The sequence below is a fragment of the Micromys minutus genome, assembly GCF_963924665.1.
Source record: "Micromys minutus genome assembly, chromosome: 2".
Classification (NCBI taxonomy): domain Eukaryota; kingdom Metazoa; phylum Chordata; class Mammalia; order Rodentia; family Muridae; genus Micromys; species Micromys minutus.
In genome coordinates, this window is record NC_137971.1 from 41,985,422 (window position 1) to 42,009,829 (window position 24,408).

A 24,408-nucleotide genomic window follows, 5' to 3' on the forward strand; every position below is an offset into this window, starting at 1 on the left:
GGGTCTCAGAGAGTGTCAGTGTTCCATACTTGTTTTCTTTGTTCCTCAGACTGATGTTGTCACTTAGCTTGTCTTCAGCTTCACAGACTCTTCCTTCCTTCCTTCCTTCTTTCTTTCTTTCTTTCTTTCTTTCTTTCTTTCTTTCTTTCTTTCTTTCTTTTCTTTCTTTCTCGATTCCTTCCCTCCCTCCTTTCTTCCTTCCTTTCTTTCTTTCTTTCTTTCTTTCTTTCTTTTTTGTCTTTATGATTTATCTTATGAATGTTGTTTTGCCTGTCTTTGTCTATGTGATGGTATTGACTCTTCTGGAACTAGAGTTACAGCCATAGAGGTGCGAGGAATTGAACCCAGCTCCTCTGGAAGAATAAGCCCAACCACTGAATCATCGCTCCAGCTCTCCCTCCCTCCCCCAACCCTGCCAATTCTTTCTTATGTTATCTCAACCCTGCTTTTGGATTCCCCCTAATTTAGGCATTTTCATGTGTCAGGTACATTTAGTGGTTACAACCTGTCCATTCCAGACTTTTTGTTAGTCCTTTTTAAAGAACTAAATTCTTGTACTGCCATTCTCAATTTCTCAATTTGGTTAGCTTTCTCATAATTTTGTTTAATTCTTAAGTTGTTTGGATGGATGTATAATAACTATTTAGTCTGTTTTGTTTGAACGGGTGTATAGTAATTAGTTTGTTAAGACCAGTACCTGGCTGCTTTGAGGATAGAATTGAGCACATTCCTCCTATGTAGGGGGCAGATCTTTTGGTTTCTTTGCATGCCTTGTAAGTGTTTGTTGTTGTAGATGTGTATCTTGTAATATTAATGTTGACTCTGGAAATCAGACCTTTCACCCTTCTTGTTGCTACTGTTTGTTTAGTGAAGAGGCTGTATTGTTGTGAGAAGTCACTCAAGTGTCTAATGAGCTCTGTACTCCCAGAACCCTAGAGATGGAGAAGGCCATGCATGGTGAGACTACTCAGAAAGAGAAAAAGAAAGGGAGAAGTCTCTGTCCAGTTGACTGCCTGGTCTGCTGAAGACTGGTCAGAAGGATTCTTCTCTTCTTCCCTAATCTAAAAAGAGGGAGGCAGGATTACCTAGAGGAATATTGTTGATCGTTGGTATTACTAATTTCAAGGTAATGTTGATATTTTAAAATTAATATTTATTTTATTTTTAATTATGTCTACTGTGTGGTTGTCTGTGAGTACGGAGCCTGAAGTTCCATGTGGTTTTGACCCACCTGGCATGGTGGCTAGGAACCCAACTCAAGCTGTCTCTCAAGGCACCCCCACTCCCACCCCACTGTTAATATATTAGTAGTAAAAACTTCAGGTGTTGGTAATTGGAAGAAAATGGTGTGAACAGCTTACTTACCTGTGAGGTTGTTGCTAATATGTCAGTGAGCGTGGAGAGCCTTCAGAGCAGGAAAAAAAGGGTGGGATTTCCAGTTAGATTAGCCGTTAATCCCTTCCCTAGCACTCTTCTTAGGATGTTGTTGGGTTTTATTTTAGAAAGCTTAGCCCATGCAGCTTATTTAGCATATATCAGGCTCTTGGTTTGATTCTCAAAGGAGGATGGAGGGAGAAAATAAGAAAAAAGAATTTAACCTAGATCCCACATAGTATTAGAAAAAGAAGTAAGATTCTAGAGACCCCGTTGAGCCTTGTGGTTCATGGAGGCAGTGGGTAAACACACTGGAGTAGCTGCTCTCGGGTGCTGTGCACAGGACAAGCACACACACCATCAGCACCTTCCCTCCTTCCCTCTCTATTTTACAGACTGTTGGAAAAGCCTGCTGGACATGTCATCATTGCTGGATGCCTGGTGCTGGGTAGAAACTTGGCAGCACAATAGCCCCTCTGAGCAAGTACAGGATGTCACCAGGAATCAGAGCCTCGACAGATTCAGACTTCCTGTGATTCTAAATGGTAAAATGAAGTCTGAATGTTTTTTCTTTTTAAAGCAATTTTTATTCTATTTATTTTATTTATTCACTTCATATACTGCACACACACACACACACACACACACACACCTCCATTACCCACTCTCTCCCTGTCCCCTCTCTTCTTTTCCTCTAAGAGGATGGAGGCCCTTCATGGGTATCCCCCCTGTCTTGGCACATCAAGTCTCCTCTAGGCACATCCTCTCTCACTGAGACCAGACAAGACAACCCAGCTGCAAGTACATATCCCGCAGACAGGCAATAGCTTTGGGATAGCCCCTGCTTCATTTGTTTGAGACCCAAATGAAGACCAAGCTGCATGTCTGCTACATATGTGTGTGTTTAGCGCTGGCCAGGTCCAGTACGTGCATGCTCTTTGGTTGGAGATTCAGACTCTCAGCCCCAGGGGACGAGGTTAGTTAACTTTATTTGCTATCCTGTGGAGTTCCTATCCCTTCAGGGCCTGAAATCCTTCCTCTAATTCTTCTATAGTGTCCCCAAGCTCTATCCACTGTTTGGCTCTGGGTCTCTCTATCCCTTGTCTGAGTTTGCTGCTGGGTGGAGCCTCTTAAAGGACAGCCAGGCTAGACTCCTGCTGGGTATGTCCTTTTGGGTCTAGGTTACCTCACTCAGGATGATGTTTCTCAAGTTCCATCCATTTGCCTTTTTAATGCTATACTTACAGTGACCATTTATGTATTTATTTCTCACTGTCCTACTAGTAGTAACAAATTACTTCTTAATGAAGTATTTTTCAAGTGGCATTGTTTATTTTAGGGTCAGAAATTTACTTCAAGCCAGGTATGGTGGCCTATGCTTGCAATCTGAGTCAGTATTTGAGAAGCTGACTAAAGCAGGAAGATCATCAGTAGTCCAAGGTCAACCTGTCCCCCAAACAATGACAACCCCCCTCTCCTTCCCTGCCACCACACATACAGACATACATCCTTCAATATTGCCTAGATCTTAGGTGGGTAAAATGAATGAGCTTTGACCTTTTATTTTAAAGCAGACCCTTAGTTATGGAACCAACTGTTTTGTTTTCTTTTTGTTTGTTTGTTTGTTTGTTTTTGAAGCAGTCCCATGTATCAATGACTGGCCTGGAACTCACAAACATCCACCTGCCTCTGATTTCTGAGTGCTGGCATTAAAGGCTTATAACTAAAACAAATAAATCTTTAAAAAGAGTATAATATACTATATAGTATATATAAATATTATACAGTATTTACCTCATAAATAAGCATCTTATATATGTTTTATATTTTAAACATTTTGTTTTGCTTGCTTTGGTCTGTTTGGTTGGTTCTTATTCAAGTAGCCTCAAACTCAGTATGTATCCAGGGATGACCTTGTACTTCTGATCCTTCTGCCTCGGCCTCCCAAATGTTGGGGTTACAATTGAGCTCTGTGTCTGATTTTATATGGTGCTGACCATTGGACCCCATGTTTCTTGCCTGCCAAAGCAGGCATTCTACCAACTAGGCTACACTCCCAAGCCCAAGCAAGTTATTGTTTTTTGTAAGGCTTTTATTGTAGGAGAGGCAAACCTGTATTGTCCAGTGAAAGTACCGTCACCATGGAACTACTTTTAGGGGTGAAGTCAACAGTCACCAATCTGGCTTCAGTTCAGCTAGGCCTTTCACGTCCATTTTGAATACTCAGCAGAACTGTCTTGTTTCCAGGGTCTTCGGATTCACAATTGTTCTTAAGCTTTTCTCCAAGTGTGTCACCACCCTAAATCAGCAAAAGGCAGATGGATCTGACCCTTTCAGGCGGCTCCTGCCTGTTGTCACCAGGAGGAACGTAATGATGATGTGGAGGTAGAGGTACTTATTAGAACCCGTAGAGTACTGCCACTCATGGCATGTGGACGGTTGAGAAATTAGAGCCACAGCCTCCACCTGTGTTCCTGTCCTCCTGCACACTTACAGGTCCGAGGTTCCAGTTTTTGAGACAGTCTCTCTTTGTAGTCCTGGCTGTCCTGCAACTCATTGCATAGACCAGACTTGCCTCTGCCTCCTACTGGGATTAAAGGTTTGTGCCACCACATCGAGCCTCAGATGCTTATTGTAGGATATTTTACCCCCAATTTCCAGCTTTAATATGAGATCAATGGGTCTTTTCTGAAGCGATCTCTATTCTTTAATTAAGTCGACTTTTTTTTTTAAACTAAATCTGGTCTCATAGCAAAGTGGATAGTTTTAAGCCTGAGAAGATGCTGTAAATGATTGCATTTACTGAGTATGTTTTTTCTTTTCTTTCTTTTTTTTTTTAAGCTTTGTCCTGTGCAGTAATATCTTATCCCTCTGATAACCTTGCAAGTCATCTGGCCACAACAGAAGGTAACTGGAAGAAACATCATTTTTTCCTAAAGCCTAGAAGATTGTCCCACCACACCAGGAAGCCTCTGACTATTCTTTGAAATGCCGAGAAACCTGTTTCGGAGGAGACTTTTTTCTTATTCTACAAAATACTACTTTCTGGTTCTTGTTCTCTCTCTAATTACCTTCTCTGTCGTAAAAATCCATCAGAAACCTGAATTTGTTAGTGTCAGACACTTGGAGCTTGCTGGAGATGATCCCAATAGCAATGTGAACTGCACCAAAGTTCTACAGGGTGACCCCGAAGAAATCCAGAAAGTGAAGCTTGAGATCCTAACAGTGCAGTTCAAGAAGCGCCCAAGGTGGACAGCGAGAGACTATATAAACATGACCCGTGACTGCACCTCTTTCATCAGGACGCGCAAATATATTGTGGAGCCCCTTACTAAAGAAGAGGTAGGCTTTCCAATTGCATATTCCATAGTGGTTCACCATAAGATTGAAATGCTAGACAGGCTCCTGAGGGCCATCTACATGCCTCAGAATTTCTACTGCATTCACGTGGACAAAAAAGCAGAGGAATCCTTTTTAGCCGCGGTGCGGGGCATCGCATCCTGCTTCAATAATGTCTTCGTGGCCAGCCAGTTGGAGAGTGTTGTCTATGCATCCTGGAGTCGGGTTCAGGCTGACCTCAACTGCATGAAGGACCTGTACAGAATGAATGCAAGCTGGAAGTACTTGATCAATCTCTGTGGTATGGATTTCCCTATTAAAACCAACCTGGAAATTATCAGGAAGCTCAAGTCCTTCATAGGGGAAAACAACCTGGAAACTGAGAAGATGCCTCCCAACAAGGAAGAGCGATGGAAAAAACGATACGCGGTTGTTGATGGGAAGCTGACAAACACTGGGGTAGTCAAGACCCAGCCTCCACTCAAAACTCCACTTTTTTCAGGCAGTGCTTACTTCGTGGTCACTAGGGAATATGTAGGCTATGTGCTGGAAAATGAAAATACTCAAAAGTTCATGGAATGGGCACAGGACACATACAGCCCGGATGAGTTCCTCTGGGCCACCATCCAAAGGATCCCCGAAGTCCCTGGTTCTCGCCCCCCAAGCCATAAGTATGACTTGTCTGACATGAATGCTGTCGCTAGACTTGTTAAGTGGCAATACTTCGAAGGTGATATTTCCAACGGTGCGCCCTACCCACCATGCAATGGAGTCCATGTGCGCTCTGTGTGCGTTTTCGGAGCTGGTGACTTGAGCTGGATGTTGCACAGACACCACTTTTTTGCCAATAAGTTTGACATAGATGTCGACCCCTTCGCCATCCAGTGTTTGGATGAGCATCTGAGGCACAAAGCCCTGGAGACCTTAGAACACTAAGCACTATTGGCAGTCTTGGGGAAGATAAGGACCCACAAGTTGTACCCCCATCTGCTTTCCTCCTCTCCTATGGGGTCCTCCTTGGAGTGATGACTAGAGACTTCCTGTCAGGGGAGCTGCATGAATCCTACAGAACGTAGTTACAAGAGTGATGAGGACCGAGTTTGGATGGATGGAAGCTGGCAACAATTTTAGGCGACTTAGGTAATTAATAAAGAGGCCAATAAAAAACATCAGCCCCGAGAACTAATCAAAGAACCCAGGTACTTAATCTAAATAAGATTTGATTTGTGCCAAAAGTCTCTTGAAAATTTTAGACATGATGATTTTTTTTGACATGAATAAGTGTGTAGCAACAACCAATCACAAAGATATGATTTATCTTGCATGTGTTTTGTTTTTGTTTTTTGGGATGCCTGTTTGGTTTTACTCTAGCATATCTTTGTAAATAATTTCCTTCCTGCTGTGATTTTGGGTAGTGAGTCTCCATGTATCATCTCAGGGAGCTGGGCACACACATGTCTGGCACGAATACCTCTGTCTGAATTTTTGCTTATAACTACATACATGTTCTCAAAAGCAAAGTGGATAAAGGGCGGTTTCTAGTCCATCGATTCTTAAGAATATTCTTCCCTTATTAAAAAAGAACCAGCTGGCTGTGTGGCCCATGCCCCCGTGAAGCAGGGAGATTGTTTAAGTTCAAGTTTGCGGCCAGGCTGCGCAAGATAAGAGAACTTGTCTCTTTAAAAAGGAGAAGAAAATCAACTCAGTTTTACAGATAAATAGTTTTTCTTTATCCTGTCTTCCCGGTCTGTAGGTACTGTTAAGCACACACTGCTGTTTTAGAACCCTATGCCTGTGTTTTGGGTCTTTTGATGTGACCCAGTCACCTGTAACTAGTGCACAGAACTAGAGAAAGTGAAGTAGGCATCTGAGGTGTGAAGGGAATCTACTAAAGCCGTGGCTAAGACCCTGGTACAAGTTTAAAGTCAGCAACTGGCTCTGGCCCAAGAAATGAAGGCTTTCTTGGTGACAGTGTTCTGGCCTTGAGTATCCATGTTATCTGCCCATTGACTTTCCTTAACCTGCTAGTTGCTAGTTTCTTCCTCTCTCGTGACCCTTAATGAGGGAGAAAGAAGTAGAGAAGTCCCCATGAAGTGTTTGAAAAGAGCTGTAGTATTACAGCATGTTTTCACCAAAAGGCAAACGAGATAGGGTTTCTTTAGTTTTGTCTCTGGTCTCCAATGCAGGGGATGGGTTTGTTTGTTTGTTTGTTTGTTTGTTTGTTTTCTCTTAATATTATTGAACTAAATCTAAACAGAATTATAGTAAATGTGAAGACTTGCCATTTGATTTTTAAAAAGAATTATTTCCATGTACTTTTATTATTAAAACATAGCCAACTTTAATAATCCAGAAGAACATCAGACAGCTTTAAGGCATTCTGTAGAGAACGTGTGTTTTCTGCCTCAAAGCTACAAAATGTTTTTCTTTTAATAACAACTCTATTGGAGAAGCTGAGGATCCGTAGATAAAGTCGGGTTTTATGTTGGACCAATAGAAACTCATTTGCTGTGGACCACCGGCAATGATGGTGATGCCGGCCATACTGACATCAGATTGCTGTTTTTAGTTTGTAACCAGGATTCGTCCAGTGGTTCTTTTAGTAGAAAGGCTTTTACTTATGAGATGGGGCATCTGTTAAATCTAAAACCGGTAGTACCTAGTGGCATGTCATTTGTGTAAACCACTGTGACTTAAGCAGTTTTTCTTTTTCCATCTTGAAAACACTGGTTAAACCATAAGTCTAGGGACCCAACAAGCAACAACCCCAACATGGGGTCACCGGTGGTCAACACATCAGCCCACTTTGCATTCTACTAGATGAACTCTTGAACTTTGCAGAACTGGAAATTAATTTGTTTAAGTACAAGTAATTTTTAAAAAATCAACTCTTTGATGTTATTCTTCTAATCGCTCTTGTTGTAGTGGGGCTCCATTTCAGTTGAATGTCAAGTTTGAGGACTTTTTTCCCCACCCCACTACAGGAGTGAAACTAGGATACTAGAATCCCAGAGCCTCGACTCAATGCTGTGAAGCCCCCACACTCCGTGTCACCTCACCATCGAAACATTGCACTTGTTGAACGATGTCTGACACTGCATAGTCCCAGTGTGTGTCACGGGGCTCAGGGTTTTTCAATATGACTTAAAGCAAAAGAAATCCATACAGTGGGATAAATAATTCAAAGGACCGGAAAGGGAACTTGGAAAGGAAACAAAAGGACACGCTAAAAGAGCAATTCCAAATCCTTTGGAGGGAAACAGGCTTTGTTCACGTTGAAGTCTTGTTTGTTAGTAAACACTAATTTTAATGCTATATCATTGAGGACTCTCATAGAAGATTTTTAGTAATCACATTCACAAATAAAATGGGATTCTAGTTCTTAAGTCAATCAAGATTATATGTATCATTTGTTAGAAATAAGTTAATTTAAAAATATTATTTTATAGGCAATTGCCTAAGTTCTTCCGAAGCTGAGGTTTAAAATAAAACAAAGCAAAACAAAATAACGGTTTCATCTTGAAACCTGGGAACATTATTGTTTCTGAACATGTGTTTCTGACATTCATTCAGTGGAGTCCATCCACGGGAATTTACTTCCTCTTCCCATGATTTGAGTTGGAAGAGGCTGGCTTTGTAGGGTAGATGGAACTGGATGTTTTTAGTTGCTTAAATAATCATTGTCATGAAGAATAAAATGCAAAATTATTTATGTTTTTGAATGAATTAGTCATATCACCAATAAAATCAGTCATTGAGAAACCAATGCTGTGTCTGCACAGATTATTCCTTTCTTCTTAGCTCCACCATCTCAGTAAAGATTTCTCTATTCAGGAGTGTGTGTGTGTGTGTGTGTGTGTGTGTGTGTGTGTGTGTGTGTGTTTGGAGAGAGGGGGGGATTCCTGAATATAAAAACCTTTACTGATACAGTTTTTATACTTGTAAGTAGTGAATAAAAAAGCAAGACAGACATCTGAATTTTTTTTACCAAGGTAAAAATGTCTGAAAGAAAGATATGGTAAAGAAAATTATATTACAAAGTAAGACGAAAGACTAGAAGTGATGGTAAACTCCAGAGGTAGGAAGACTGCTATAAACTCATGACCAACCTGGTTTCTATAGTTAATTCCAGGCCGGATAGGGCCATAAAAAAAAGACCCTGTTTAAAAACAAAACAAAACAAAACACAGCAGATTAACTTCATGGCTATAAAGTTCTGTGACACCTTAGTCTGGCACATACAGAAGTCTTGATTTCCAGGACAAAGTAATAATATCCTTGTCAAATTTACAAAGATCTGGAATCCATCCACTTTGCTTTGAGCACCTAGACAACATATCAGACATGATGGTATTGGAACTAAGCTCTCAGTATTGGGGAAGAGGGTCCCCTTTTCCCTTGTCTGTGCCTCCTACATTCAGAACTCAGCAAGTGACAGGCTAGACATGTTTAGATGAAGCAGATTCTACAAAGTAACCAAATGGATGGATTTCTAACCTTTCTCAAAAGCCAAAAGCTTACAAATTTATAAAAGACTATCTTTTTATTGTTGTTGGGATTTTTTGTTGTTGTTTTTGGGGTGTTTTTGTTTTTTTGTGCTGGAAAGCATATCAAGGCTCTCACATGCTGATCACAGTAAGGTGTCACAGAGCTATTCCCCCAGTTCTAGACTTACTGATCAACCAAATTGATTGATTAGTTTACTTGGGTATGGTCTCATAACATATGCCAAACTGGCCTCAAACTCCTGAGCTTCCTGCCCCAGGTCTCAAATCTTAGGGTTACAAACAGGTGGCATCACTTCTGGTTTCAGATTTATTTCTTTTGTATGTATGTATTCGTGTGGGTGTGAACTACAGGATAACCTCAGGTGTCATTCTTAGGAACACTAGCCACTCTTCTTTGAGAAGGGTCTTGCTGACCTAGAACTTAACAAGCAGCTTAGTCTAGTTGGCCTACAGGTCCTAGATGCCTCCATGGTGCTGGGACTGCAATTCCGTCACACCAAGCATTTTCACGTAGTTTATGGGGTTCAAACTCAGACATGCATGCTTGGTGGACAAGTACTTTACCATCCTAACTGCATCCCCACTCCTAGCATTTTCCCTTATCAAATTAATCCAAAACAGATTAGGTATCAAATTAGCAGTTTTGGTGACATAGAATATTTTCAAAGTATTCATTTTCAATACTTAAGGCGTTATCTTGAGGAAAACTACATATGATGTGAACTTCTAGAGGGAAAAACAAAGATAATAAGCAGAAAGAAGTGCTTGGAGTTTTTCCCAGACTGAACTTTTTTGAGTCATTCCCTCTAGATCCATAAAAATTGTTGGCTGTTGAATCTGTATTTGCAGCCTGTCCATCCTGTGGTTTGCCTTAGGGAATCTTACTCCCTCTATATCTTGCATGTTTACTTAAGGTGGAGGGACCCTACTGCCTTCTTGCTACTCCAGAAAATGTTTTAGATCCAAGCTGTGGCACTTAGCAGCGTGTTTTAAGTCCTTATGCTTTCGTAGGTATGAGATTTCTCAGTTGGATAGGTCAGGTAAAGCAATTTCCAGAAGTAGCCTGAAAAGCAATGAATTTGCTATGGGGGTGGGGGCGGGAACGGGGATGAGGAAGAAATGCTGGGTAGTGGTGTTACTTAATGGAAGAACCATTCGTGCATATATGCCTTGCTTCTGTAGGCCAGTGTCAATCTGTCCCTGAGATCCCAGGTACTTAGGTTGGCGGTGATTTTACACATGTTGGGCTGGTGACTCAGAGGTTAGGATCAGTTATTGACCCTCAGAGGATGCAAGCGATTCCAAGCACCAATGCAAGCAACTCAACTGTGATCCTTAACCCAACCAGAGCCCCACTGAGGCTGAAAGATAAAGCTTCATTTGGGGGAATGAACATCCAGGCTGTCTCCAAAAGAAGGGAGAGCAGCCCTATGAGAAGGGAATTTTAATTAAAGTTATCTAGGGTGATTTTAGCTGAGAAGAATAATGTTAAGGGAAAAAGAACCGTGGGAGGCAAAAGGGACTTCTGTAAACAACCTTTTATGAGGAGAGCCTCTGGCTATTAGGATAGCAGAAGCCTGTGGTCAAGCTGCTCTTGTAAGATAAGGGGTCAGCAGACTTCTGAGAAATGCAGACGGTCCTGTTTGCATTTTTCTGAAGGGGTTAGTTAACCATCTGCATGGAGTGGTATGTCTTGGTGTCTTAAATGACTTCATCTTGGGATCGCCTAACAACAACCTTTCGTAACTCCAGCTGCAAGGTACTAACACCTTCTTCTGGTTTCCTTGGACACACCAGACACATGGGTTCCATGAATATAAACACCAAATAAATGAAAATAAAAACACATCTTTAAGACACACATATATGAAGTTGTTTAGTTTTTGTATCAGATAAAAATTTGATGTCATGCTATTTACCAATGAAAAATAGATGTTTGCCTTTGGCAGAAAGAGAAACCATTTACTGACTCCCAAAGTGTCCGTGTGGACACCCCTCCATGGAGGGTGACTTTGATAAGCAGTGTTGGTAGAGAAGATCTTGTCTAACTAGAGAATTTTATGCAGTCTGTGTGAAGGGTTTCCTACCTTTAAGACTAGCTGAAAATAGAAATCAATATCTTTCCAATAAACCATTGGAAGAAATTCTGAACATGAACACCACTGCTTTGAATATTGCTAGATGTTTATAATTTACTTTTGTTGTCTTTAGACACATTAAGAAAATATCCTGGCTCAGTTAGAATTCTCTTATTTGACTTAATTTAGAAGTGTTTTCTCATTAGAGAAATTTTTCCTACCCTTTCACTCAAAGAAGAGCAGCCATTTTAATATGTTCCTTGAAGCCCATTTAGTGAATAACAACTGGTATTTGTTTGGCATTAGTTTACTGCATGCCCTCCATACCTTGCAGGTAAGGTTACTTCCTTTCCTGGCATAGTTGCTTGTACTATTCTAGGTACAGCTTGCAAAGGAATTAGACAGGCAAAACTCACAGGGAATCTGTTGTTTTCAAACAAAAGCATCTTCTATTGTTTCAACTACCCCACTTTTCCCAAAGCTGCTGCTTTGCTTTGAATATAACACCTCTTAGGGGGAATATAACACCTCTTAGGGGGAATATAACACCTCTTAGGGGGAATATAACACCTCTTAGGGGGAATATAACACCTCTTATGCTGGTCACTTACACAAAGCAACACCACTCACCACCTCTTTCTTTCCCTCCCTCCTTCTCTTCCTCCTTCTTTCCCTCATTCCCTCCCTCCCTTTCTTTTAATAGCAAATACATTAAGAAATCACATAAGTAGAAACAAATAGCGCACTAATTTTGAACTTATTGAAAATGACCCCTTAAAGGGCATGTGGAGATTGGAGAGAAAAACAAAGAAGATGGTAAATACTGAAGCATGATTCTTCTCCCTGTGTGTCTCTCTGTCTGTTTGTCTATCCCTCTCCCCATGCTGTGTATGTGTGTGTTCCTTGTGTGTCTGCAAATGGAGGCCAGAGGTCAGGTGTCTTCCTCTATCACCAGTTCTCTTGTTTTTGGAACCAGTATCTCCTGCTGGACCTGAAGTTAGCTTGTTTTGTTAGACTGGCCAGCTAACCCCAAGTGTCTGCTTGTCTGCGTCCAGCACTACTGGGGTTCCTGGTTTTTAAGGGGATGCAAACTCGGGTTCTCTGTATGTGTGAGCATAAGCAGCATTTGACGTGACAAACCCTGCCTAGCCCTGAAAGGGAGTCCTATGGCAAGAGGAGAGAAGGGAGTTTGGGAGCTATTGAGAGAATAGCTCTTCTTTTTAAGATTTGATAAAAGCACAGGAAGACTGAGAAGGAGGTATCCCTATATAAAACATGAAAGTTTCAAGCCCCCAGTTCAGGACTTACCTGTGTTTATCTCACTCGCTAATAGGAACAGCATGTCCAGGAAAATCGAGGGAATAGGGATTTTGTGTCAGGCTGAGCCCTACTGGGCTGGGTTTTCGGTTTCTAAGTGACTTAGCGAATTGTTGGATTTGCCAAGGAATGTGAGGGCTGGTGGAACCTGCTGGAAATACTAGCATGGGGGTTGGGAGCCAGGAGGGGTGAGCAGGCCTACATTAAAACTTGAAGTTGAGAAGTGGAAGGCACCTTGCCTCCATGCTGTTGAGTGCTTACCAAAGTCAAGTTAATGAGTGTGTCCCTCACACCCCCACAGTTGCCCTTGTACGTGTGGTGAAAACATGGAGGATCTTCTCTTAAGGACCACTGAGGTGGCTCAGTGAATAAAGATGCTGGCTCTTAAGGACCACTGAGGTGGCTCAGTGAATAAAGATGCTGGCTGCCCTCACCAGGCATGGCACGACAGGAGAGAATAGACCTGCCCAAGTTATTCTCTGACCTCCAAACTCTCAGTGACACAAACAACAAGTGATAAAGTTTTTAAAAAGAGAAAAATCTACTCTTAGTAAATTTGAAGCACACCGTACAGTGGTAAGCAGAGTTACTTTGTACTTGTGGCTAAAAGTCTGTACCTTTGGACTTAAATCCCCTCTTTGTTTGTTTGTTTGCCTGTTTGCTTGTTTGTTTGTTTGTTTGTTTGTTTTTAATTTTCCTGCTCCCACAACTTTCTGTTGTTTCCATGAGGTTGTCTTCAGGTTATGCTTGCAAAGAGGCTTGGGAATTGTCCTGTGTCTCGCTTCTTTCCCTTTGCATAGTGTCCGATGGCTGCAATCCACATTGCTGCAACAGCACATTCCTTTTCTCCCTCTACCCCAACCCTCTCCCCTGCCCAGGCATGAATAGTAGCATCACCCTCACCACATTTTACTCATCCATTTACCAGGCCATACTTATAACTTACAGAATCCTAACTAACCAAATATAGCCACCCGTCACTTTGACAGTCCAATGAGAGAAAAGAATGACCATAAAAGAGAAGAATTTATTGAGCATGGCTTGAGTGGATATTTACAGGGACCTCTGTCCTAAGTCCCATTGTCCATATACTAATAAAGCTTCAAGATTTTACGGGGGGGGGGGGGGGGGGGGCAAGAGCAGTGAGACAGACATTTGCATAGACAAGTATTCTTGTTTGAACAAAGTTCTGATAGATCACATGATCTCAGGTCTTTTTATTTCCTTAAGTTATAAGCTTATATTGTTGATTAAAATTTTATATTTTATCATTTATTACAAGTATAAAAAGTTTAATTTGTAAAATATAAAAATTGGGATTGAAATATGGGACATACACACCTTCCAGGATACTCAAAAACTTTCTTCCTTCCTTCTTTCCTTCCTTCCTTCCTTTCTTTCTTTCTTTCTTTCTTGTTTTTTTTTTTTTTTTAAATTACACATAAATATGTGTATGTCAGTGCAGGGGCCTGAAGAAAGTATCAGATTCCCTATTATTTGCCTAGTGTGGTTGTTAGGAAACGAACCTATGTGGTTATTGGGTATTGAAGCCAGGACCTCTGGAAGAGCAGCCAGTGTTCTTAACCACTGAGCAATCATTCTAGACCCCAGTGTAGTGATTTCTTTTGCTATAATTAAGACCATGATCAAAAGCAATTTGGAGAAAGAAAAGTGTTTATTTCTGCTTATAGTACATTTTGAATAGAAGTCAGGGTGAGAACTCCAGTTAGGAAGCCAAGGCCATTGAATACTTCCTGTCTTCTTATGGTTCACTCAGTGTTGCTTTATTATACAACCTAGATCCACCTGTTCAAGGGTAGAACTATCCACGTAGTTCTGGACCTTCCCACATCACCTGTTAACAAAGAAAAATCCCTACAGATTGCCTAATGGTGGTATTTTATCAATTGAGGTTTCTCTTTTCAGATAATTCTAGCTTGTCTCAAGTTGACAATAAGCCAACCAGGAAAACTGGCCTTCTTCATCATCCCCAACATTTTGTATTAATATTAATAATAATATTACAACATAAAACATAAATAGCATTAAAAATCCCACAGTCTTTAAAAAAATCATTCTCAATAAAATATTTTTAAGTCTCTCTAAAAATCCAAAGTCTCAGAACTGTAAGCTCCTGTAAAGTCAAAAAAGTAAGTTGCATGCTTTTTATTTCAAGAAGTAAGAACCAGGGCATAGTCATAACTTGATCAAATTCATCCCAGACTCCAGCAGTATAAGTAAAATCCTGTAGCTCTGTGTTGTCAGAGACCAGCTCAGTCAAACAACAGGTTCCCCAGGGCTGGAGCAAGGATTGAAAGAAAAAAGACAGTCAAAATTCTAGCATGACTTTGGCCAGTCTTGAGGTTAAAGCCTCAAGGCTGAAGTGAAGCCTTGTTTATTTAGTCCTCTTTTAAATCACTTTAACTACATGAATAAAGATAACATCAATTCTGAGACAGGGAACAAGCAAGTTAACAATCAAAGATCCTGTAAACAACTTTCTGGAGACCAGGTACGGAAGATCAGGGACAAAAGGGGGTCCCAATAGACAAAGGACTGCTGGGCCTATATCCACTTAATCTGCCCTGTCCAGAGCTACATTCCTAAGTGTTCCATCTTGAACTTCAGATGCAAATGTACTTAATTAAAGCCTATCCTGGGCATAGCACTAAGACCAGGTTCCTGCGTAGGCCAGCTTCAGAGTGTCCTGGTAAAATAAGATTATCTGCCACCAACTGTCCAGAAGTGCCAAAAATGCTCTCCACACTGTGTCTACATCTAGGCTTCTCTAATAATCTACTGGGCATGGAAGGGCATCATCAGTTCTATCCCTTGGGTTTTGCCATTCATAGTCCACAGCTTGTCCAGTCAGCTCAGACCAGCTCCTCCCTTATATCTGCATGAGCCTACTGGACAAGCTCTGTCTTGCTAATCATTACACATTCCTGGCATCTCAAAAAATGTTGGTATCTCCACTGCAACTGAGCTGTACCCTTACCAATGACCTCTTTAAGCCTTTCTTCAGGGACTTCAGCTCTGCCACAGAGTGCTAAGCCTCAACTCTTCTCTACAATCCCTTGAGGCTTTCTTTCAGCCTACTCTTACATATTACTAAGCTTAGCTGACAGCATGAAGATATACCACTGTTGGTCTTCTCTGGGCCAACCCGGAAAACAAAATCCTAAAATATTTCAACTCTGTGATGCCAATCTCTTCTAAATCATTAATCTCTCAGCTCCCACTGACCAGTATCAATTATCCTACTAAAGCAAAGGTTTTGCTTTAGAAATTCTGGCCTCCTATTAATCACAGCTGATTCTTCATCTCTGGCTGACCAGAAACACATTATTCATTCAGAACATATCGCATGATAGTCCCTGATAGAGTCTTTGTTTCCCTCTTAAATGTCAAAACCCAGGCCTCTGTCTTCTGCATTGCCCTCAACATTCTTATCTTCTAAGCTCCCCACAAACAGCTTATTAAACTCTGAGCACTCAATGGCTTTTTCAGACCACAATTCCAAACGCCTTCACAATCTTTCTTGAAATAACACAAACAGGTCTGTCACATCAATATCCTGTGATGCTTATCCAAAAGTATTGGCAGCCATGTACTCTTCCTCTTAAAGGATCTTTGTGGGCAAAGCTTGGAGGTGGCTAGAAGTTAGGTTCTGTCCAATAAAGCTCGTTTCATTATAGTAGGTTTGTGCATATTGCCTCTAACAGATTGTATAGGCTGTAGTTCACAAACATCTCCACTCTTCCCGGGTTACTAAAGCTGACTATCAGTTCCAAAGCATCCTGGCGTGCACTGTCTCCAACAGAATGCTTCTTCATGTTCTCTTGTCATCAAGTCCTGATAATGTCTTATCATCCCTTACTTGGGCCACTGCAAATTTCCAAGTGTCCTGTTTGTGCTGGCTTCCTGAAAATATCATCAAAACAACTTGACCCCAGACAAAGCAAAGTCTGTTGCACTTGTGGTGGTGGTGTGTACAAAATTTTGATATGATTCCAGTGGGATGAAGTCCCAGTTGAATATCTCATGAGGTTTTGAATCCTGGTTGAAGGAAACAGGGGCACTGTTTTTGGGCCCCAGGGGTAGGGGCTTTCTTTACACGATATCCACCCCCACAGAGACACAGAGATGGGCGCAATAGCTAGAGGCAGTGTAATCTCAGTGTACTGGGGATTTCCTGTAGTGGAGACAGAGATGACCCTGAGTTCCCCAAAACCTACCCCCTTTATACATTTTTGTGAAGTAGGATTAACACAGTGTGAGTGATTACACACAGCATGAGTCGGTTACAGAGGTAGGATTAACACATCATGAGTCAGCTACTTTTCATTTGTGGTCAGTGTTGTCCTTTCTCACAATTAGAGACCCCAGGAGGAGTGATAGTTATCTGGATCAGCTGTCATACACATTTAGTATAGCAGGAAGTTCCTAGCATCCCGGTGTCCATGATTAGAGACCCTTTGAGGAATGATTTAATTACCTGTCCATTTGGTTATGGCAGGAAATGGGATCCTCAGGTGCTTTTTAGGGCTCCATACAGTCAATGTGGAATCTTGGATAATGGTTATGATGGAAATAGTTAGGATTGGAGAACACAGCAGGGCAAAGAGTATAAAGCAAAAAGATGGGGTCAAAGATATGCACCACCGTGCCTGGTTAAGCAGAGGGTTTAAACTCTCTCTAGATATCAACCATCATCTGATGCTGTTCATAGGTCTGAGATGTTTCTGGAGGGGGAAATGTTATATTCAGATTGATCTTCCTAGGCAAACGTTTTGAGAAGCAGTACAGGATGCTGATGAAGACAGCAAGTTGACATCTCAGTTCTGTTCCTCTGCTCACCCACTGTTCAGCTCAAAGACAGGAGCCGCAGTAAACATTTACTTTGTCATATGTATTCTAAGCATTAAATTGGCTCCTCTAATCACGGACCCATACTGTAAGCTCTACTTTGTTTGTCCTCCACAAATATAAGAACTGAAGCCGATCAAGGAGGTTGAGTCCCTCATCCGAGTAACACGACATCTCCCCACCATCAGAGTGAACTCTCAAAAGCAGGCATTTGGAATTTGCATAAACTATTTCAAACACTCCATGTTGTTTCAAAGATACAGTCATGCAATGCTTCCCCCAGAAGACATGGGTTTGAAATGAAATTTTCAGTGCCCAGCATAGAATACCTTCTTGTGAGTTTACTGCTCAGGGAGAAAACCGATCCCTCCCAAACAACACAGGCTGTTGCCATTGCTCTTGGATGCCCACCATAACCAGATGATAAGACTTTATTGCTTCAGACCCATGTACTTCTGCTGCTGGACATTGAAGTCAAGCTAAAACTAACCTGGAAACATCCTCCACTGGCTAGCTTTCATACATAGTTCTAGAAGATGCTTTGCATGAGAAAAATGCATCAGATTTGTTTTCCAATTGAATGTATTTTATTTATCTTGATGATCTTCAGTTCCACTTATTTTCATACCAAGACATAATTTCATTCTTCTTTTTGGCTGAGTAGAACTCCATTGGGAACATATGGCATGTTTTCTTTGTTGATTCTAGAACCTGGCTATTGTGAATTGACCCATAATAAATATGTATCTGTGCAGTCATTCCTGCTGTGTGCTAACAAATGACATCAATGCATACCTAGGAATGGAAGAGCTTCATTGTGTGGTAAGTTTATTTTTTGTTTTTTTTTTTTAATCTCCACCTTGATTTCCATAGTTACACATTAGTTTATAATCTCCCTCAATCTTCACCACTGGGGGTTGGTTTGTTGCTATGTCCAAATGCTAAATTCTAAATCCCAAGATCTGGTCCCCCTCTAGAAGAGTGTATCCACATGCACACTGGCTTCTTGTTCTGTCAACCTTGCTACCCAAAAGGCTAAAGCCTGTGATTGGGCAGCAGATAGAGAGAGGCAGGACCCGAGGATTGAACAAGGGGTCACAAGGGACATCCTGAGGAGAAAGAGAAAGACTACAGACAGAACAGGAGGTTGCCATGAGACAGGATAGACCAGGACATGGCCAAGAGAATCTCATCCTGAGGACACACACCAAACAGCAAGCTGGGTAGTGACATTCAAACTGCAAGTAACAAGGGGCCTATGGTTTGGATATAGGTTAGAATAGCTCAGAACCTGCCCCGTCTAGGTTTACAGCTTGTAAATAAAATGCCAGGTTTTTGTGTCTTTTATATGGACTAGCTAGAAGTATTTCATTTACACGTCACCAACATTCTTTGTTATTATCAATAATGACAGTCACAAGAAAGTAATATACAGGGTATGATGTGGTGAGTGTGATGTGAGACTCATCAGTAACTCCTTTCCAGGAGTAAAAGTACTGTGAAGGACAGATGGACAGCCAGTTTTGCAAAGGCAAATGGCCTGTCCCTTGCTCCTAACTTGGAGGCTTTACATTCTATTACTTCATGTGCCTTCTGACTTATGCCATTATTAAATGTCAGAGTATGCAGGGAAGATGGGTGAGCCAGAATAATAGGAGTGATGGTTTAAATGAGAAATGTTCCTCATAGGTCCACAGACTTGAATACTTGGTCTCCAAGTGCCATTGTTTGGGAAGGTTGTGGAACCTTTAGGGCCTGAAGCCTTCTAGAAGTACAGAAGGTAGCTTTGAGATTCTATTGTCTTGTTCCACTTCCTGTTCTCTCTGCTTCCTGTGTGGCTAAATCTGTGCTTAGACAGTTCCCTGCTTCTGTTACCATGCTTTCCCGCTGCCATCCCTTCCTGCCGCCTTGCCTTCCCCGTTGTGACGGAGTAGACCCCTCTGGGATTGTAAAGTTAAAACAAACCCTTTATTCCTATAATTTTGTCAGGGTATCTTATTACAGAAACAGAAAAGTAACTGATAAAGAGTAACACACACTTGCCACTTAAGCCTGGTGAGATGGGGAGATTGGATTCCTCAAGTTATCTTTTGACCTCCACCTTCACACTCACAAGCATTGTGCATACAACAATGACAACAATAGAGTGTAAGAAGAACAGGCTCCCTTCCTGGGTTTGGGATGAGGCTCTGTTGTAGAGCTCTTGCCTAGCAATGAAGCCCTGCAGCCCAATCTCAATACCACATACAAAAAACCAACCCAACCGAAATGCAACCAACAAATGAAGAAATGTTGTTTTCCATTTTCTCATTGGGTTTAATTAATCAGAAGTAAATTAAGCCACTTCAATACTTCAGAGCTGTAGTAGACAGATGATATGGACGATGGAACAAGTCCCTCCAGAGACAATGTGCAGAGGGAGGGAACTTCTCACTGGTTTTAGAGGAATTGGGTTTAAACGCCTGAGGTGTGGGTCTTTGAATGTGTCTCTATCTTTGATTTTTTGGTTTGCATCTCTTTAAAATGGGGTGGTAGGGGAACTTACATCATGAAATGAAAGAGGGCACAACACAACAAACTCTCAGATAACATGCACCATGCCTACTTCATAACAAACGCTTGCTGTCCTGTCACATTGTGGGTGGTGGAGAAGCCCATGGTGCTGATTGGTAATGTCAGGCTCTCCGGAGGCCCCTTATCTAAATGAGGAAACACCACATGGGGCAACACTGAGAGAGCACAACACTAGCTCAGAAGAAAGCGCAGAGACACAAAGTAGCTGCTCAGAGTCGAGGTTTGGAGAGGCGAGAAGAGGGAAAAACAACCAACAAACGCCCGTGAAGACAGAAACAGGAGCCGATATAGGTTATAAATAAAGATCATTCCTGCTCCATAATAGAGACAATGGCAGGTCCTCAGGGGAAAATCATTAAAAGAAACCCAGAAGTCTCAAGACGAACCATCAACCAGCTCCGGCTATTTCATGAGGCATATGCCTGCCTCCCCTTGAAATCAGATTGGGTCAAGTTCAGTCACACATCTTCCAACAGTATTAAGTTCAGTGGTGGTATGTAGTGGAACAGTGGTATTTCAGATAATAGGTCCGAAAATCACTTATTATCTGTCGCTGTCCCAGGAGAATGCAGTGCCCTGCACACCTGTCCTGTTTGTGATGTGTGAGCAGACCTACTATGTGCTAGCCATACCAGAGTGTGCAGCATCTATAGTGATGCAGAACACACAGTGTTTGATAATGGGGCTCGGCGACTATGTCTCTGGTTCACGTAATTACTAAAATTTCATCAGCTTTTTTTTGCTAATAGTCATTCCATTTATAAAAAAAGGAAAGTTTCCTGCTAATATGCACAGCAATGGAACTACATCTCAGGTTTCTGATGATTAACTGGACCGTCTCAAGTTTCTGTAAACTTGGGCTGAAGGTGACACAGGAAATGGCCTAATACATTTCTCAGAATGCATTGCTGTCGTTCAGATATGCATAGGAGACAGCAGTTTACAACGCTATACTTCTTCCCAGCTGAGCAACCTGTTCCCTTTGTTCTTAGGCTGTGCTACACATAAAACAAGAGCTTGGGGACAGATATGGCCACTGTGGCCAACTGCCCCAGTTTGCCTGGGACTGAGGGCTTGCCGGTGCTAAAAGCCTACAGTGCCAAGCAAGAGTGGTTCATCACAGTACATAATTCTTCCATGAATTGATGAGTAATAAAAAGTATGGTTAAGAGGGGGAAAACAGAGGTGTGTACATACACAAATGTCTATCAAACCAAGAATCAAAATGAAGGCAGAAACTTAGCCGTCTGAGCAGAAGAAGGTGCATGCATTCATGTATGAAACAGCTGCGGAATTTATCACCTCACCTCAGTGTTTTATAAATCTTAATAGTACTGGAGAATTGAGGGAGTGACAGAGGGAGAGAGGGACGGAGACCTTCAGGATGTCATGATTATGCTTTAAAACAATTTATGAATAAGAAGTCCATATAGAATTAAAGCAAATGATGGTGCTCACACTGACTAAGTAAGCAGAACACATTTTAGCCATCATTGTCTTTTGTTTGTTTGTTTGTTTTTGTTTTAAAGAACTCCAGGGCAGTGAAACCCATCTTTTCATCCGGAAAAGTACTTGCTGCAAAACCTGGTGCCCTAAGTTCTATCCTACCTGATAAAAGACAATTTCCTAAGGGTTGGTTTCTGATTTCCACATGAGTGATGCTAACTCACTCATCAAACATGCAGGTTAGATTTTGTCAACTCAACACAAGCTAGAATCAACAATAGAAGCCCCAGCTAGGGTTGCTGCTTAACCCTGAAATCATCTTTGAATTTGAACTCCAGTAGTCTGGACTGGAGCTGCCAACCTGGCAGCATAGTTGATCTGGAACTGTGCCCACATTGTTATTTCATTTCATTTTCCATTAAAAAACGGAGACAGAATTAAAATGCTCCAGACACCTGGGTCCCATGTATTCGAACTGACATCAGCAGACTTTCCTGGCTGGATGCCCGCCTGAGAGTGGGGGCGGGGCCAACTGTCATCAGCATCAAGCAGACAGGAACTATTGCTGAAAAACCACTGAAGCCCAGCCAGAATCTTCTAGAAAGAGCAGAGTTCCAGCCCAACCAGGCAGCAGCTACAGTCTTCAGTGGCTCAGTAGAGAGTGCCTGAATGGTCTTGCATCTTGTCTCAGGGCCCCCCTTTCTTGACCCTTTCTGGGCTGCTTACCTAGGTCATCTTAAGCCAGATGACCTTTGTCCTCAGTGCTCCTCCGGACTTGACTTCAAGCCTGGATGAAGGTATTCTGACACAGCCTGTGACAGATCATATAAGTGAATATAAAAAATTTTTACCATTTAAGTGTTCATTTCAGTGGTGTTAGCTGCATTTACATTGCTGCACTAATTATTGGCTTTAATGCTCACCTGGAAATCTTTAATACATTTCTAATCTTTAACAACTACCAGAAAAAAAAAAAAGAAAAAAGAAAAACTCACCAGGATTCTCTATTTGCTGTGCTCCCTCCCCACCCACTCCTGCTTGTCTACCTCATTCTTGCTGAAAAGTCACTGTTATATGCTTTTCTATGTTGTTATGGTTCTCCCGTCGAGTTAAATATGGCAGACCGATTTGGAAAAGGGGCTGGCTGAGTTCACAGCCCCGGATGTTCAAAACCTTCATGGCAGATGACATGATAGGTCTAGAGAGAGGGTATGGAAGAGATCATGTGACAAGATGGGAAGCCAGAGGAGACAGGACACTGGGATCTACTTCCGAATACTTTAATCTTTTGAGAAAGATCACACACCATGGGTCATTCCTTCTCAGGATGGTGCCCCAGTAGCTAACCTACTCTCTGCCTTTTGAAGGTTCCACCAACTCAGCACCACAAGGCCAGTGACCCCCTTCCAGTATAAAAACCTCAGATGGGACACACTGAAGCTATATCCAATCTACCCCTGGGCATCTTAAACACAGGACAGTCTTCAAAGGACTCAAGCTCTTGGCTGTTTCTACATCCCAGAAGACTCTCTACACAGTCTTTGATCTGCTTTCTTAGACTGCATCAGTGAGGAGCACTTTGCTTGGGGACACTTTTGTTCCTTGTGCACAGACTGCTTCAGTGGGGAGCACTTTGATGGGGGACACTTATGTTCCTTGTGCATGCTCAGGTGTGTTTGAATATGTGTTTATTCCAGTGGAAATGCACAAGTGTTGTGTGAGTTGACTGGTTTGTTTCTCACATTGCCACTTCCCAAGAGTTCAGGCCAGCCCTCCATGCCACCCGTCCCTGGTCAAAATGTTTCCTTGTATTAGATTCAAGCTAAGCATTATGTATGGGAAACTATTTCTTTCTTTCTTTCTTTCTTTCTTTCTTTCTTTCTTTCTTTCTCTCTTTCTTTCTTTACTTCCTTCCTTCTTTCCTTCTTCCTTTCTTTCTCTCTTTCTTTCTTTACTTCCTTCCTTCTTTCCTTCTTCCTTTCTTTCTTTCTCTCTTTCTTTCTTTACTTCCTTCTTTCTTTCCTTCTTCCTTTCTTTCTCTCTTTCTTTCTTTACTTCCTTCCTTCTTTCCTTCTTTCTTTCTTTCCTTCTTTCTTTCTTTCCTTCTTTCTTTCTTTCTTTCTTTCTTTCTTCCTTCCTTCCTTCCTTCCTTTCTTTCTTTCCTTCTTCCCTTCCTCCTTCTCTCCTTCCCTCCCTCCCTCTCTCTCTCTCCCTTCCTTCCTTCCTTCCTTCCTTTCTTCCTTCCTTTCTTTTTTTCTGTTTTTCTTTTGAAACATAGTCTCACTGTATAGCTTAGGCCAACCTTGAACTTAAGCAACCCTTCTACCTCAGTCCTCCAAATGCTGATTTTACAAACAAGAGTCACCATATTATGCTTTGAAGTTGTTGTTGTTGTTGTTGTTGTTGTTGTTGTTGTTGGCACAAAGCAATGTACTATAATCCAGTTTGGATTCTAGGCTCCTGCAATTAGCACAGTCCTACAGGGCACGTCTCCAACAAAACCGTTTTCAATTCCGATGGCAGCTGCAAGCTCCAGGGGTTTCATGTCATATACCCTGTGACTAGCTGCTTACAGATTCAGGGTTGCTGACCACCTCCTCAGCATCATTAGAATAACTTACAGAATTCACTCAAAAAGCTGCACTTCCTTTTTAAAACTATATTTTATGTGTGTGATTGTTTTGCCTGCATGTATAAACGTGTACCATGTTCTTGCCTTGCATTTAAGAAGGTCAGATGAGGGCATTGAATCCCCTGAAACTGAAATTACAGACAGTTGTGAGCTTCCCTGTGGGTGCTATAAATAAAACCCAGATCCTCTGCAAGATCAGTGGATGCTCTTAAACACTGAGATACCTCTTATATCCTTCATCTGGACTTTCTTAATGCATAATAATTTTACC

The 24,408-nt window shown here is 41.7% G+C and overlaps 1 protein-coding gene across 1 annotated transcript; it reads left to right on the forward strand.

Annotated features, from left to right (window-relative positions):
• The first annotated feature begins 1,829 nt into the window (after positions 1–1,829).
• Positions 1,830–5,656, forward strand: GCNT1 (glucosaminyl (N-acetyl) transferase 1). Its single transcript, XM_080912732.1, has 2 exons — positions 1,830–1,919; positions 4,216–5,656. The coding sequence occupies exon 2, from the start codon at positions 4,363–4,365 to the stop codon at positions 5,647–5,649; it is 1,287 nt and encodes a 428-aa protein (XP_080768858.1). The 5' UTR covers positions 1,830–1,919; positions 4,216–4,362; the 3' UTR covers positions 5,650–5,656.
• The last annotated feature ends 18,752 nt before the right edge of the window (positions 5,657–24,408 follow it).

Bases quoted from the DNA above. Each gene is read 5' to 3' on its own strand.
- GCNT1 (XM_080912732.1), top strand. From the start codon at position 4,363: ATGCCGAGAAACCTGTTTCGGAGGAGACTTTTTTCTTATTCTACAAAA.